We start from the raw sequence: 14,369 nt of genomic DNA on the forward strand, positions 1-14,369 counted from the left end.
ATTCTTTCGTTCTCCAGATTCTTTTCCAGATTCAATCATTCTTGGAATCGATCATTTCTCTTCCTGATTCATTCCAATCAGTCTTCTCAAAATTTATTCATTCTTCCCAAAATTCCTTCATTCCTCTGCCAGTTTTACTCAGTTATCGCCAATGGTTATCTTGGATTTTTCTCAGTTACCGCCAAGGGTTAACTTGGATTTTGCTCAGTTGCCGCCAAGGGTTATCTTGGATTGTGCTCAGATGCCGTCGAGGGTTTTCTTGGAACTATGCTCAGATGCTGCCAAGGGTTTTCTTGGAATTATGCTCAGTTACCACCGAGGGCTTTCTCGGAACTATGCTCAGATGCCGCCAAGGATTTTCTTGGAATTATGCTCAGATGCTGCCGAGGATTTTCTCGGAACTATGCTCAGATGCCGCCGAAGGTTTTCTCGGAATTATACTCAGATGCCGCCAAGGGTTTTCTTGGAATTATGCTCAGATACCGCTGAGGGTTTTCTCGGAACTATGCTCAGATGCCGCCAAGGGTTTTCTTGGAATTATGCTCAGATGCCGCCGAAGGTTTTCTTGGAATTATGCTCAGATGCCGCCAAGGGTTTTCTTGGAATTATGCTCAGATACCGCCGAGGGTTTTCTAGGAATTATGCTCAGATGCCACCAAGGGTTTTCTTGGAACTATGTTCAGATGCCGCCAAGGGTTTTCTTGGAATTATGCTCAGATACTGCCGAGGGTTTTCTCGGAATTATGCTCAGATGCCGCCAAGGGTTTTCTTGGAACTATGCTCAGATGCCGCCAAGGATTTGCTTGGAATTATGCTCAGATGCCGTCGAGGGTTTGCTTGGAATTATGCTCAGTTACCGCCGAGGGTTTTCTCCAGATACCGCCGAGGGTTTTCTCGGAATTATGCTCAGATGCCGCCAAGGGTTTTCTTGGAATTATGCTCAGATGCCGCTGAGGGTTTTCTCGGAACTATGCTCAGATGCCGCCAAGGGTTTTCTTGGAATTATGCTCAGATGCCGCCGAGGGTTTTCTCGGAATTATGCTCAGATGCCGCTAAGGGTTTTCTTGGAATTATGCTCAGACGCCGCCGAGGGTTTTCTCAGAACTATGCTCAATTATCACCGAGGGTTTTCTCGGAATTATGCTCAGATGCCGCCAAGGGTTTTCTTGGAATTATGCTCAGTGCTCAGATTTGACTTATTTCCAACTAAAACTCTTTGAAATCTATCTCAGATTTTGAGCTCACACACTTGCACAGTTGTTACATCAGTCAAGGAGAATTTTGTAAAATTCAAGGATCTGACACTGCTAGTGAGAGCTCGCGCTCAAGGACCTGACATTTTTCTAGTTCGGGGAGAGTTTTACGCTCAAGGATCCGAATACCCCGACGAATTGCTAAATCAGGCTGCAAAATAAACTGTCACTAGCTTTGGCATTCAGATATCGCACTATCTACCAAAATAGATTTGCTATCTAGTTTGCTTCAACCCTCTACCAAAGAGGGGCATCTGTAGACACCCCATTTTTGCATCCGCCTGATTAATCAAGTCGTAAACCCGATCGCAAAAGTTACCAATGATGGATGTTTATTCCAGTGCTTTATTTTGTCACCAGATGTGTTTTCAGAAATAAGGATGAGGTATCTCGAACTGATAAAACCTTATAAACCACGCTACGCTAGGAAAATACGATCCCAAAAACATAGAAATCATCATATTGCAGACCAAAAAGAAGCTTCACGATAAAAATCACTAAAAATGACCAAATTAACAAAATACCCCTAACACCAAAACAACCTTAGAACCTACGTTACGCTTAGGAAGACCCATTCAAACACATAAAACAACAGATCGAAACCAAGTAAACCACTTCGCCAATTTTCACAAAATTTGACAAAATTACAAAAATACCCCTTATAAAGTTCACGACCATTTCATATAAAAAACTTCATAAATGACAAAAACCAACATTCCCATTGAATTCCTTATGAAAAACTGATTCCAAAACATCCTGGAACATTGAAAAACAACTTAAAACGTAAAAAATTCTATCCGAGGGTAAAATGGTAATTTCACAATTTTAATAATTAAAAATTTCGAAATTAATAAATAAATCATTAAATAATGTAAAGTGAAACATTAATAAAATTAATTTTAAAATTTGAACAAAAAAATCGATCAATCAGGCTTTCAGGCAAAATTGTTGATGGTTCGCAAGGCATTTCTTTAAGGACCCCTCCATTTGGGGTCCAAAGAATTAAAGATATAATAGAGGGGGGTTCTCCAAAAATTTAAAGTCAATCAAGCAAGACTAAAGTCAATCAAATAAGACTAAAGTCAAAATTAAAGTCAATTAAGTAAGACGAAAGTCAAGTATTAAGGTCAATTTCATAAGACTAAAGTCAAAACCCTAAATCAAGACCCTAATCTAAACTAATCAAGTCAATCTCATAAGACTAAAGTCAAAATCCTAAATTAAAACCCTAATCTAAACTAATCAAGTCAATCTCATAAGACTAAAGTCAAAACCCTAAGTCAAAACCCTAAAGACTAAGTCCATCTCATGAGACCAAAGTCTAAACCCTAATTGAAACCCTAAAAGAAACCCTAATCCTCCTAAAAAACTTTATAAATAGGAGCCTCCACACCCTATTTTCGTATCAAAGAAAAAATCCTAGAAAAAGTAGGTGAAGAAGCCTCCACAACTTCCCCAAAACCCTAATTTTGGAGCCCCAACTCCTTACCTAACACCTCTGCTTCGATTTTAGCCGAAAAAACACCCAAAAACCTCTAAAAAACATCCCAAAAATCCACAACAAATTCGAAGCACCCAGATCCAAGAAGGAGATACCTTACCTCGGAGATCAAGAATCAGATCCGGAGATAGAACGAAGTAAGGAATACGGTACAAGGAGCTGTTTTCACCAGATCTGAGAGAATAACACTTTTACAGATCGAAGGTAAGATTTTTCATTATTTTTTAATCTAGGTTTGTCATTAGCGATGTAGATTTATTTGGGATAAGTAAAGACCGGCAATGGCCAGGCGGGGTTGGTGCCTAACACCTTCCAACCCCGTAACATGATCCCCGGATTCAGATTTTCTGTAGAAGATTAGTTTATTATCCGTTTTAGAGTCAGTTTGGTTCCTAGACCATAATAACTAGGTGGCGACTCCCAAACCTCAAGGGTCAAAAGTGGATCCGCGAACCCCGCGGATCGAGGACGCTTTCAGAATGTCATTTAAAAAAGAACAATGGTGTGTTCGAGAAACGAAAGCTGTAGAAGAGAGTGCCAACATCCTAATGAAACAAGACTTTAGGCATAATTGTGGACCTCACTCCAATGGGATGTTTATCATCCATAAATTTAACAACTGTGGGATCCACTGGTTTGTTTTTGTTATATATATTTTGATATGTTATTCCATTGTAGTGTTCAACAAGTTGAAGTCTTCCTCACTTTGATAGGTTCATTTGACCTAGTTAATCAACTTCTCTTTGTGTAGTTTCATCGTATGGAATGGGCAATTTTGGCGTTGACCTTAGGAAGTTGCATATGAAACTGAAAACTAATTAATCTATTGTCAAGGATTGATTCAAAAGAAATTTTTTGTATTGTTTTTGAAAGGTAATCCAAGGTTAGGTAGCTGTAGTTCCCTTGCACGTCATGTGTACGTCTTGGATTCTCTCTCCTATTCCTTAGCCACCACCCTCCATTTGTTTGAGGCTTTCTATCGTCCGAATAGCTGGGAGGATATTCCAAGGAATTACCAACAATACAATCCTCTAGTAAATGTGTTATTAATCTCTAGGAAATTAATAGTTTTCCTCCATCTCGATGCATAGGTGGCAATTTATACATTATCAAGATCCCATCTTCACGAAATACAATAAGAATAATGCTGAAGCAAACTAAAGATTGTACTTCATATCACACATCCTGACTTGAAAGTGTGTAGGAATAGGTCACTCTAACGCGACTCATACGACAATCGTTAATTCTTAAATATTATCAATTATCAAGGGATTTTTTAAGCTCAACTCATGGTTGAGGCTCTTCATCAACATGACCATTAGAATTTGAGAAAAAAAATACAGATTTGATAGAGATCAGTTTTGATCTTATAGGAACTAATACTATTTTTCCTAGGGATATATTTTGCATGGGAATCCCTAATATCTGAACAGTCAAAGTTATGATAGAATCTTGAATGGGCTGAGTCATTAAAACTCGTTTGAACCAACTGGTCAAGTAAAATTAAAATTAGGACTATCAACTCAATCAAGCCAAAATTCTATTTTATTTTTCTAATTAAACCTTCTGTGATTAACATGTATTATTTAGACAGACCAATTGGGCAACAAATCTTTTGGCCACATTTATTAGCCTTAACTCATGTCCAGATGTATCCTCAGTCCTTTCCTTAAGACTTGTAGAAAATTATCCATGATGATGTCAGTGGTCGATGGTACTAGGGTCGAGTCAAGATTTTACCTATGTGGGAGCAATTAAGAGTAGAAATTTTTTTGTGAGGGCAATAGTGCCAGATTTCTTTATCTGCTATTAAATTTTGTGACAATAAATCACTAATTCATAGAATTAGAAAATTCTTTTTTTTTTAATTTTTTTTTATTTAAGGAGGGGAGGGGAGGGGAGGGTTCAGTATATTGTAATGTTTTTTTCTATTATATTTTTTTATTGTGGTTTGCTTAGCTACAGTACTTTCACACACACAGCACCCTCGAAGGCCCTGTAGAGCTTGGACTGATGTTCTCATTTTGGGCCACGTGGAGTGCAAAGTTGGCCCAAATGACACCTAAATCCTCTAGGAGTCTAGGTTTCGTGTCCTAGATAAGCTGATTAGGTTTCAACTCTCAAATTTAAAATTTAAGTTCAAAAATAAAAACCTTTCTTTATAATTGATTTTTTTTAGAGTTACTAAAATTTTGTGCTTTTTATTCATGTGGCTTCCAATTGGATTTTTGGGTGTCACATGGACGTGCAGCCTATATAAATAGATGGCCCTTTGATCCCGCTCACGTCTAATGCTTCATGGGATAACTTTTTTCACAACTTATGAATTTCAAAAATAAATTTGAAAGGCATTTATTATTATTTTTAATAGAAAAAATAAGGGTATTTTGTTCTTTGGGCTACAAGTGATTTTACAAAAATACCATTATAATAAATACTTCTACAACAAATATAATAAATAGTTTTATAAAATATCATGATTTTTTTTTATGATTACATAACATCATTATACAAGAATAAAAATAATGATAAGATAACATAATAAATACCTTTTAAAAGTACTTTTGAAAAAAAAAAAAAATGCTAAAGTACTCGAAATAACAATTGAAGTAGCACTTAAAGAACGTGATTGAGTGTGCAGAAAATCATTCATGCTTTTTCTTGATATACACGTGTTGTACTTGAGGGAAATTGATGGATCTCTACACAAACATAGTGCAACTTTTGTGTTATTTCGAGTCACTCTAGCAAGGTTCTTTCAACCAAAAAAAAAAAACCATAGAGAATACTAACATACTATGATATATATTTACTATTACAATAAGACTAAACGAAGTAGAAGTGGTTCGACACCAAAATTTGGATCTCACAAATGCCCTCACTTTGATATTTAAATTTAATATAAATAAGGTCATTTTGATTAAAAAAAAACTAAGAAAATTGCAATTCTTACCGTTAATTGATTAGTTTTCAAAATTTTAAAAATATACTTTATAATATGTAATTTTAAAAAATGTTTTAATTAATATTTTAAATTACAAAGAAACCCTTACCATACATGTGATTTTCCATGTACATACACACCTTTTAGTGTTTACTTAATAATTAGAGAACGAAGACTAAGGCCCTACTTATTTGCAAAGTAAACTGTCACAAACACAAAACATGAGTTGACAAGCTATCCTCCATTGAGTTGGGCATTATGAATCAAGGTTTTAAACTTTGAAATTATAATGGACATTTTACCCCTCCATCAAAAAAATAATAATTAAACTCCATTCAAAAGCGTAGACATCTTCATTGTCCTTGTCATCATCATCGTCATCATCATCTATGCCTCATCCAAATTAATAATATACTCATATTAATCATTGAGTCTCCTATTTAACCATCAAACATGACCACCGAAGTAAGGAATCCCAAAATCTCTAATTACTTGTCTTACAATTCTTTAACTTCCTTGTTTTGTATTAGTTTCTTCTAGCTCCTCCCTTTTACTTTACACAGTTGTTTGTTTTGAAATATGGGTTCGAACAGCGACGAACAATATTCCAAAAGTTCATCTAATCAGCAAGGACAAGAAGTCCCATATCAGCCTCCCACTCCCAGTACTGATGGTATCACAGGGCAATGGTCAACGGGCCTATGTGATTGTTTTGATGATCCCTCCAACTGTAACCCTCTTCTAATTCCTTCCTATATATCGGAACATTCTCTTCTCACCTGTTTTTAGTTTCTAGGGTCCCATTCAGCACCAAACATTTTGACCAACATTTTAATCAATCATTTTTGTCTTACATGAGTTAGAAGTTTTGGAATGGGCTGATTTTTGGTGAGGATGATCTCTACGGTGAGGAGATCATCCTCACCAAAATCAGCCCATTCCAAAACTTCTAACCCCATGTTTACAAGTAGAAAAATTGTGGACCGTCCATTTTTTGTAAATCATTTTTTATGAGGTTAAAAGTTTTGGAACGGGCTGATTTTTGGTGATGATGATCTCCTCACCGTAAAGATCGTCCTCATAAAAAATCAGCCCATTCCAAAACTTCTAACCCATGTTTTGAAAAATGTTTTGCTAAAATGTTTGGTGCTGAACATTTCCCTAGTTTCTATATATCTTCTCTCATTAATTAATTTAAAAAAACCTACTAACCTCTCTCTCTCTCTCTCTCTCTCTCTCTTATATTTAGGTATCACCACGTGTTGCTGTCCCTGCATCACATTTGGACAAATCGCGGAGATCGTAGATAGAGGAACCATATGTAAGTAAACCCCTGAGTCCAACACAATTTTTCAGGCTAAAATCTGGCCCGATCTGAAATTAAGCCCAGTCCATAGAGTCAATTTATAGATGGGTGGACTTAGGCCTCAACCTTGGAAGATCGATCCAAAATGATGGTCACTGTTCAAAATCTTTTGAGTCAATTGATCATGTTAATTTGGATCTTGGAGATTAATTTCCACTGTGAGAATATCAATATGTGCTTTTAACCCTTAGAATCGACTGGACCGGTTGAATTCCATGTTCACTTGGGGTACTTAAACTTGTCCGAACCAAATCACTGAGTTGAGTTAAAAACACAAGTGCATTTTATTTGAAAAATAAATATAAATATAAATGGAATAAAATATTAAGAGTTCTTGCTTGACCAAGTGAAGTCTAGTCATCAAGTTGACTCGATTGATAAAGAGATTTGAGTTGAGTTCTAAAACATCGGTCAGAACTCAGAAGTCTAGACATGTCCCCCACGTTTTCATCAAGAGTCATGCTATTGGTGCCCATTATACACGATCTCCATGCCCACTTAACTTTTAAAACCAAAAAGAAAAAAAAGAGAAAATTCTATTTTTATCCTTCTCCATACACCCACCATCTTCTCCGTCAATCGATCAAAAAACCTAAACCATCTTCTCTATCCATTCTTTCATTTTTCTCTATCATTTATCTCTCTCTCCCTCAATCTTCTTGTTTTTCTTCTTCATATTCATCTTCTTTTGAGTTTTGTAAGAGGTTAAATCAATGGAGATTTGGTTTTAGGTTTTTTATATTTAAAGTTATCTTATTTCTTTTACTTTTTTGCATTTAATCATTAAGATGGAAAATTACTATTAAAATCTCAAAATGACAATTTTGAATTGAAAAACTCGAAGATTTTTTGACAGTTCTATTTGATAGGTTCAAACCGAACTTGTCTTAGCAAATTCGATAGATACCTACCAAACATAACTTCCTATTGAACATTACAAAACAAATTCAATGGGTGCTTATCGAACAAAATTTTCTAATGTTCGATAGAAAGTTACATTTGGTAGAATACTTATCGAATCTTCTGAAACAAGTTTGGTATGAACCTACCGAACAATATTCATCAAAAAAATCTATAAGGACTTCGGTAGGCTCCCACCAAATCGGTTTTATAATGTTGGGTAGAAAGTTATGTTTAGTAGGTTACTTACCGAATCGACTAAAAAAAGTTCGGTCTGAATCTACCGAAATTTGGATTTAGATTAAGAAGACAAAACTCTACTCCATGATCGGAAGTTAGAGGTCGATGCATTCATTTGAATGATATTTAGTCTTAAAAAATGGTTATAATAGGTATTTTCTTATGGTACTTTCACTTGTAGAATGTCATTATGAGAAAAAATTGAATTCTCCATATTTATTATTAGTCAGTAATACTAACTTCTGGTTAAGGGATGAATACCTAATATTTGATTTGGCAGAGGATTGCCCTGATTTACAACATTTATTTGAGTCATCTAAGTCAACTCGATTAATTTTTTTCATTATTTCATGTAGCTCGCATGAAAGCATGCTTGATGTACTTGGCTTTAGGCTCCGTTGGTTGTGGATGGATGTATGCAAGTACGTACCGGTCCAAACTAAGAAGCATCTATTCACTAGAAGAAAAACCATGTGCGGACTTCTTGGTTCATTGTTGCTGTTGTGTTTGTTCTCTAACTCAGGAGTATCGGGAGCTCAACAAACGCGGTGCTGATCCATCCATAGGTGAACATCCCATGTAGATAGTTCATTTCCTTAATGAAACATAAACATATATAAATTTCTTTATCTTGATTATCACTTTGTCATGATTGATGTAATCAGGTTGGCAAGCCAATGTCAAGAGGTGGAGCGTAGATGGATCAATAGTTCCCCCAACTATCGCATCAGGCATGGCTCGTTAATCTCCCCATCAGTGTGTATGTGTGTGTGTGAATTGGTTTTGGATTTGTGTTGTATATCATCTCAACTGACGTTCATGTTGTTGGAAATATGAACCACACTCGATCCTTTTGTAATTTATGTTTAAGTTATCCATTGTTGTTGTATAATAAGACATTATGGTGTATTGCAATTATTTTCGGGAGATGAAATAAGGTTTTTAAGTAACATTGTAGGACACATTAGAATTATGTACAGGTGACCTATGGGTTTAGCTAATTCATGCAAACCTAAAAAATGGTTAAATTTGAGAACTAATAAGACAGGGCATCCAAAGTACAGGGTTGGCACATATATATATATAGGGAAATGTTCAGCACCCTAAGTTTTACCACACACTTTAACAAACGTTTTTTGTCCTACATGGGTTAGAAGTTTTGGAATGAGCTGATTTTTGGTGAGGATGATCTCTATGATTAGAAGATCATCCTCCCCAAAAATCAGCCCATTCCGAAATGTTTAGCCCCATGTTTACACGTTGAAAAATCGTGGACTGTCCATTTTTTGTAAATCAATTTTGATGGGGTTAGAAGTTTTGGAATGAGCTGATTTTTGGTGAGGATGATCTCCTCACCATAGAGATCATCCTCACCAAAAATCAGCTCATTCCGAAACTTATAACCCATGTAAGACAAAACACGTTTGTTAAAGTGTGTGGTAAAACTAAGGGTGGCGAACGGGACCCATATATATATATATATATATAAATTCTATCAGATGGGACGGCCCTGTCTCACTCTATATTATATATGCTTCATCGATTCGGTTTGGTCCATCCCAACCCCTGCTTAGATAGATTATCAATGTTTCATTTAGTAAGTTAATCAAATTTACTAAAAAGTATGACAATGACTCCAAAGCTGATAGATTTACGCACGTTGATCAAGGAGTTAGGTAATCCAAAAGCCAAAACCTAGTCCAAAAAGAACATTAAATATCAATGTCTTAAGAACTAAACCAATTATTAGACAAAATTGGTTTGATTTTGTTGGATCAATTTTTTACGTGTGTGATTTATATTCTTACAAAATAATCAAAGTTCTATCGTTCAACGATTTATTTCTTCCAACTTTCAGAATATTTCAATAGGCTTCCAACAAGTTCATCTTTCTGTTAGATTATTTGGGATATGATCAAAGATATTTTTTTCTAAACAATTTTTCTTTTGTTTTTCATATAAATATTTTATTTCTTAATGTTTGTTTTTAAAGAATATCTTGAGTATAGAAATCGTCTTGTCATCAAAATCTTATCTTGAAAAGTTTCTTTTTTTTTTCCCAAATTGACATATTATTAATTGGTTCATTAAATTTGGTGGTTCAATCTATTGGATGGATGGACCACTAATTTAGTAAAATTAATAGACTTTCTTTTTAACTAGATTGAATTTTAATACATCTAATAATAAATGTCAGGTTTTCTTCCCATGAAAACTTCCCTTGTTCATTATTTTTTTTTTCCCATGGAAAATTTTCTGTACAGCCATATGTGCCTTGAAATTTTACAAAATTACATAAAAATAAAGCAATAAAACAATAAAATAATAAAAGAAAGCTAATCATTATACAATAAATTTGCAGACAAACATGATGAAGTACTATAATAAGACAAATTGATAAATGGATAAGTGCAATTCTCATTGGCTGATTTCTTAGGGATGGGATCGCGTCCATGAACAAGACCTTGTTTAGCTCATGTTCTGATTCATTGGAGGCACCATACCATTTTAGATTGGTTTTGTTCATTTTGATGTTTCCTCAAGTTTCCATGCCATCCTGCGAGCAACATTAAACGGATATTCAATGAAATTTCATTTCAAATCAAGCTATATATTCAATGTGATATCCTAAACCCGAATAATGTTATGAAATCGAGAGATGATAAGAATAAGAACCTAACTTTCTGCACCATTTCTTAGGTGTTTGAATCCCGTAAGAGGCAATACGAGAAATGTGATGTATATGAGCCCCAAAAAATAAGGGTATCACACAAAAAGACAACACACATAGAGGGAAAAGGTACCTACAACGTGCCGTTAAATAAGAAGGGTACAAGAGTAAAAGTCGTCACATGACCTCAAATAACCATTGGAACCGATATGACCTAGGTGCTTTTGATTTATTTGTTAGGCTTGTATCAAACAATAATCATAAAATAATGAAATAGTACGAAAAGATCCATATTGGTAAGTTACCGATTGCAGGATTTAGCCCTCGGTTATTGAGCTCCCTGTACTCTTGACAAAGGGCACACCACTCAAACAATGTATGAGCTAGACGATCTGAGGTCGGAGCCTCGACTAGTCCAAACATTTTCCTTAACTTTATACGATATCCGTGTGACATCAAACAAGGTGCAACCGCATAGATAATTCCACTAGTAGCACAAGCTGCATTACACACCAAAACGAAATTTGAAGTGATAAGAGCAGTAGTAACAGTGATGATGACAACAAAATTTGAATTACTTACTTGTATGTCCACCATCTAGAACTTCAGCGATCTGCCCAAATGTTACACAAGGGAATAAAAGTGTCGTAAGAGCTGCAGTATGACAAGCACATGGAATGCTCATAATTTATTTCTTTCAAGAAAATACATCTTGATTAATTGAAAAGTAGATGATTATGTACAACACATTAAGAATATAACAAATGATTGGAACAAATTTTTTAAAAAAATTGGTCAAACCTCGATTCAATTTTGTTAAATCGATTGATATTTATTAACAAATTTAGAAGTATAAATATTCTTTCTAAATTATTTTATTTTTCCTCATAAAAAGATAATATCAAAGACATACGTATTATTAGTTCCATCAATGGATTGGGTTGGGGTCTGTCTTTTTAAATTCAGAACCAGATGGCCAGATCTGATATGAAATGTATTGTTCTGGATCTGATCCAAAAAATCAATATCTTTAATTCGATCCTAAATTTTTAGTACAACCCTGCTGAATTGAATTAATGTATATCCATATAGGGCCGAGTGCGAAGAATGACTCATGAAATTAAAAAAAAGATACTAATGATCCCTACCATGTAAATATGAAATCCAATTGTTGCATTTTGTAATTAACACGGCCAAAATCATATGTTTTCTCATTAGTCTCCAGAACCCAACCCATCCATAAAATATAGCATACAACAAATATTTAAACATAAAATATATACATCATTTTTAGGTGATTAGGCTGAATTTTCAAAATCGTCCGAAGTATATTTTGAAAAATAGACCAATTTAGACGAGTTTTTAGCAGAATCAAAGTGGGCCCAATGCACATTGGCAAACTCGTTTGGAGCCATCCGTGTCCATTTTGACTCAGCGAATCAACTCGGACTCGGTCGATTTTGAAATCATGGTTTAGATTGCATGATCAACATGCTTCTACTTAGTAAGATAAAAGAAAAAAAAACTGCATAGAACAATAATAAATAAAAACACCATTAGTTGGATCTTCCATGCAATCGAAGAGTCCGGTGGTCCAAGCAGCAGTTTTTCGCATAAAAGTAGGATTTATGGTCTGTGGTACTGTAGTCCAAGCCGTTGTGCCCATAATAGCACCATTTGTTGCCTGTGATGAAGGCATGATAGCACCATTGGTGGTCTGAGGTCCAATGGTCCAAGCTGCTGTGTCCATCCTAGCACCATTGGTGGCATACGGTGTTGGCATTGGCGCATGGGGCACTACTTGTGGGGCAAACTCGGTTGCTGCATTGTTTGGCAAACTCGAATAGTTGTGTAACTGTTGAGGAGGTTGTGTTGGTGGTGGTGGCTGTGAAGGGTGATAGACGGTTTGGGGCTGGGGCTGGGGTTGGGCATGAGAAGGTAAGTAGGGGAGAGGGGTTTCCATTTGGGTTCTCCCCATTTTTTTTCTCTATAGTCTTGTGTATATGATGAAGACAATAGAGGGCTCTATTTATTTTAGAAAATGGTAGTTGACTTAAGAAGAGAGTAACTAATTGAGAAATATCTCATCCAGTTGTAATGCCTAAGCTGGCGTTGACTTTAAGTAGACGACTTGCCTTTAAGGGGAGGGAGCCTTAAAACAAAGGGTCCGGAATCTTTCTTAAATGGTTGGACCGGGTTCGATTGGGGTTCAATTTGGTCGGACTGATTTATATTTATTAAATAATAACTTTAAATATATAAATATTAGATCTATCTAATATATAGATCAAAAGAAAATTAGAAACTACTATATAAGATCATTGATGAAGAATGAATAAAAAACTTCTAAAAAAAAATTGTCGCAAATCTTCTCTTTGATCTTCAAATTATAATTCCCAAGTCTCAAATCTACAAAGGAGAGATTAAAAAATCACGGCAAACAAAAATTCTGAACTTAAATCATTAATCAATGGAAATAAAAGAAAACAATTTGAATTTTTCTTCAAAGATCAGACTTTTAAATTTTAAAACAATAACACCCTAATAAATTAGGTTTGGATTTTTTTTTCAAAGAGTCATGTCCTGTTCCTATAGATAGGAATGTTGTCTACGTGGTACATTTTGGTTGGAGAATACATAGATTGGGATGTTGCACTTACTGAATAGGAATCCAACGCACTTCAAAATATAATTAAAGTGTGCCCCATACACACCATTCCTATTTTATACGACTAACAAATCATACCATTCCTATTTTACAGGACTGACAAATCATATTCGGTGAGCTTTTTTATAAAAAAAATATTTCTATATGTAAGAGTTACCAGCTACTTGTTTGGCCATTGGCTTTCTCTTTAATATTTCTATCTTTTGCGTTGTGAACCAGCCGATCATGATGAGCTTGCCACATACATCATTCTTATTTTATGGACCGACAAATCGTATCACATGAGTTTTTTTTTTTTTTTTTTTTTTTTAAATATTTGTATCTTTAAGAGTTACCAGGCTACAAGTTTGGCCTTGGGGCTTCTCTTCAGTATTTCTATTTTTTGAGTGGCGAACCATCCGTTCTTGAGAACCGACGGTCTTTTACGGTTAAATCGAAAATTATAAAAAATCATTGATTTTTCTTAAAATACAAGTTCATGTAAAACTAGACCGATTAATTTGAAAAATCCGGTTACACCCGACTGGACCATCGGTCCAGTCCGATTTTTAAAACACTGATTGAAACCCTCCTTCACACCTCAAAACAAATCATATGAATCAAAGAATCTGAAAAATTAGGGGTAAATTAATATTTCAAGTGCTGAATATGGGAAAATTGCCATTCTAGTACACTGTTCATTTAAAATTTGAAACCATGCTCTACGTGTTTTGGAAATTGTTTTTCAGCGAGATTGTCACTTTTATAATAAACAAGATCTTCACTTTTAGAATAAAATACCCGTGGAGACCATTTTTGTCACACGACACGATGGGAACACGAGTCA

General features: G+C 35.1%; 2 protein-coding genes across 2 annotated transcripts; one reads left to right on the forward strand and one right to left on the reverse strand.

Moving 5' to 3' along the window:
- Positions 1-6,277: 6,277 nt before the first annotated feature.
- LOC147401494 (protein PLANT CADMIUM RESISTANCE 9-like) lies at positions 6,278-8,949 on the forward strand. The gene is made up of 4 exons (XM_086444386.1): positions 6,278-6,428; positions 6,948-7,019; positions 8,561-8,770; positions 8,870-8,949. The coding sequence occupies exons 1-4, from the start codon at positions 6,278-6,280 to the stop codon at positions 8,947-8,949; spliced, it is 513 nt and encodes a 170-aa protein (XP_086300512.1).
- A 1,510-nt stretch (positions 8,950-10,459) lies between these two features.
- LOC147401495 (uncharacterized) lies at positions 10,460-12,858 on the reverse strand. The gene is made up of 4 exons (XM_086441574.1): positions 12,430-12,858; positions 11,458-11,529; positions 11,181-11,375; positions 10,460-10,761 (listed from the first exon to the last, which is right to left on the reverse strand). Exons 1-4 carry the CDS (start codon positions 12,851-12,853, stop codon positions 10,691-10,693), a joined length of 762 nt encoding a protein of 253 aa, XP_086297700.1. The 5' UTR covers positions 12,854-12,858; the 3' UTR covers positions 10,460-10,690.
- Positions 12,859-14,369: the final 1,511 nt, after the last annotated feature.

This window comes from Akebia trifoliata, chromosome 5 (assembly GCF_017979445.1).
Source record: "Akebia trifoliata isolate Shusen 1 chromosome 5, ASM1797944v1, whole genome shotgun sequence".
NCBI classification, from domain to species: Eukaryota; Viridiplantae; Streptophyta; class Magnoliopsida; order Ranunculales; family Lardizabalaceae; genus Akebia; species Akebia trifoliata.

Excerpts from the sequence above, each read along its gene's own strand:
- LOC147401495 (XM_086441574.1), bottom strand. The coding sequence starts at position 12,853 with ATGGGGAGAACCCAAATGGAAACCCCTCTCCCCTACTTACCTTCTCAT. Across the intron at positions 11,376-11,457 it reads TCTAGATGGTGGACATACAA|CTTGTGCTACTAGTGGAATT; the intron begins GTAAGTAATTCA and ends TGTGTAATGCAG. Across the intron at positions 10,762-11,180 it reads AGGGCTAAATCCTGCAATCG|GATGGCATGGAAACTTGAGG; the intron begins GTAACTTACCAA and ends TGTTGCTCGCAG.
- LOC147401494 (XM_086444386.1), top strand. The coding sequence starts at position 6,278 with ATGGGTTCGAACAGCGACGAACAATATTCCAAAAGTTCATCTAATCAG. Across the intron at positions 6,429-6,947 it reads TTTTGATGATCCCTCCAACT|GTATCACCACGTGTTGCTGT; the intron begins GTAACCCTCTTC and ends TCTTATATTTAG. Across the intron at positions 7,020-8,560 it reads CGTAGATAGAGGAACCATAT|CTCGCATGAAAGCATGCTTG; the intron begins GTAAGTAAACCC and ends TATTTCATGTAG.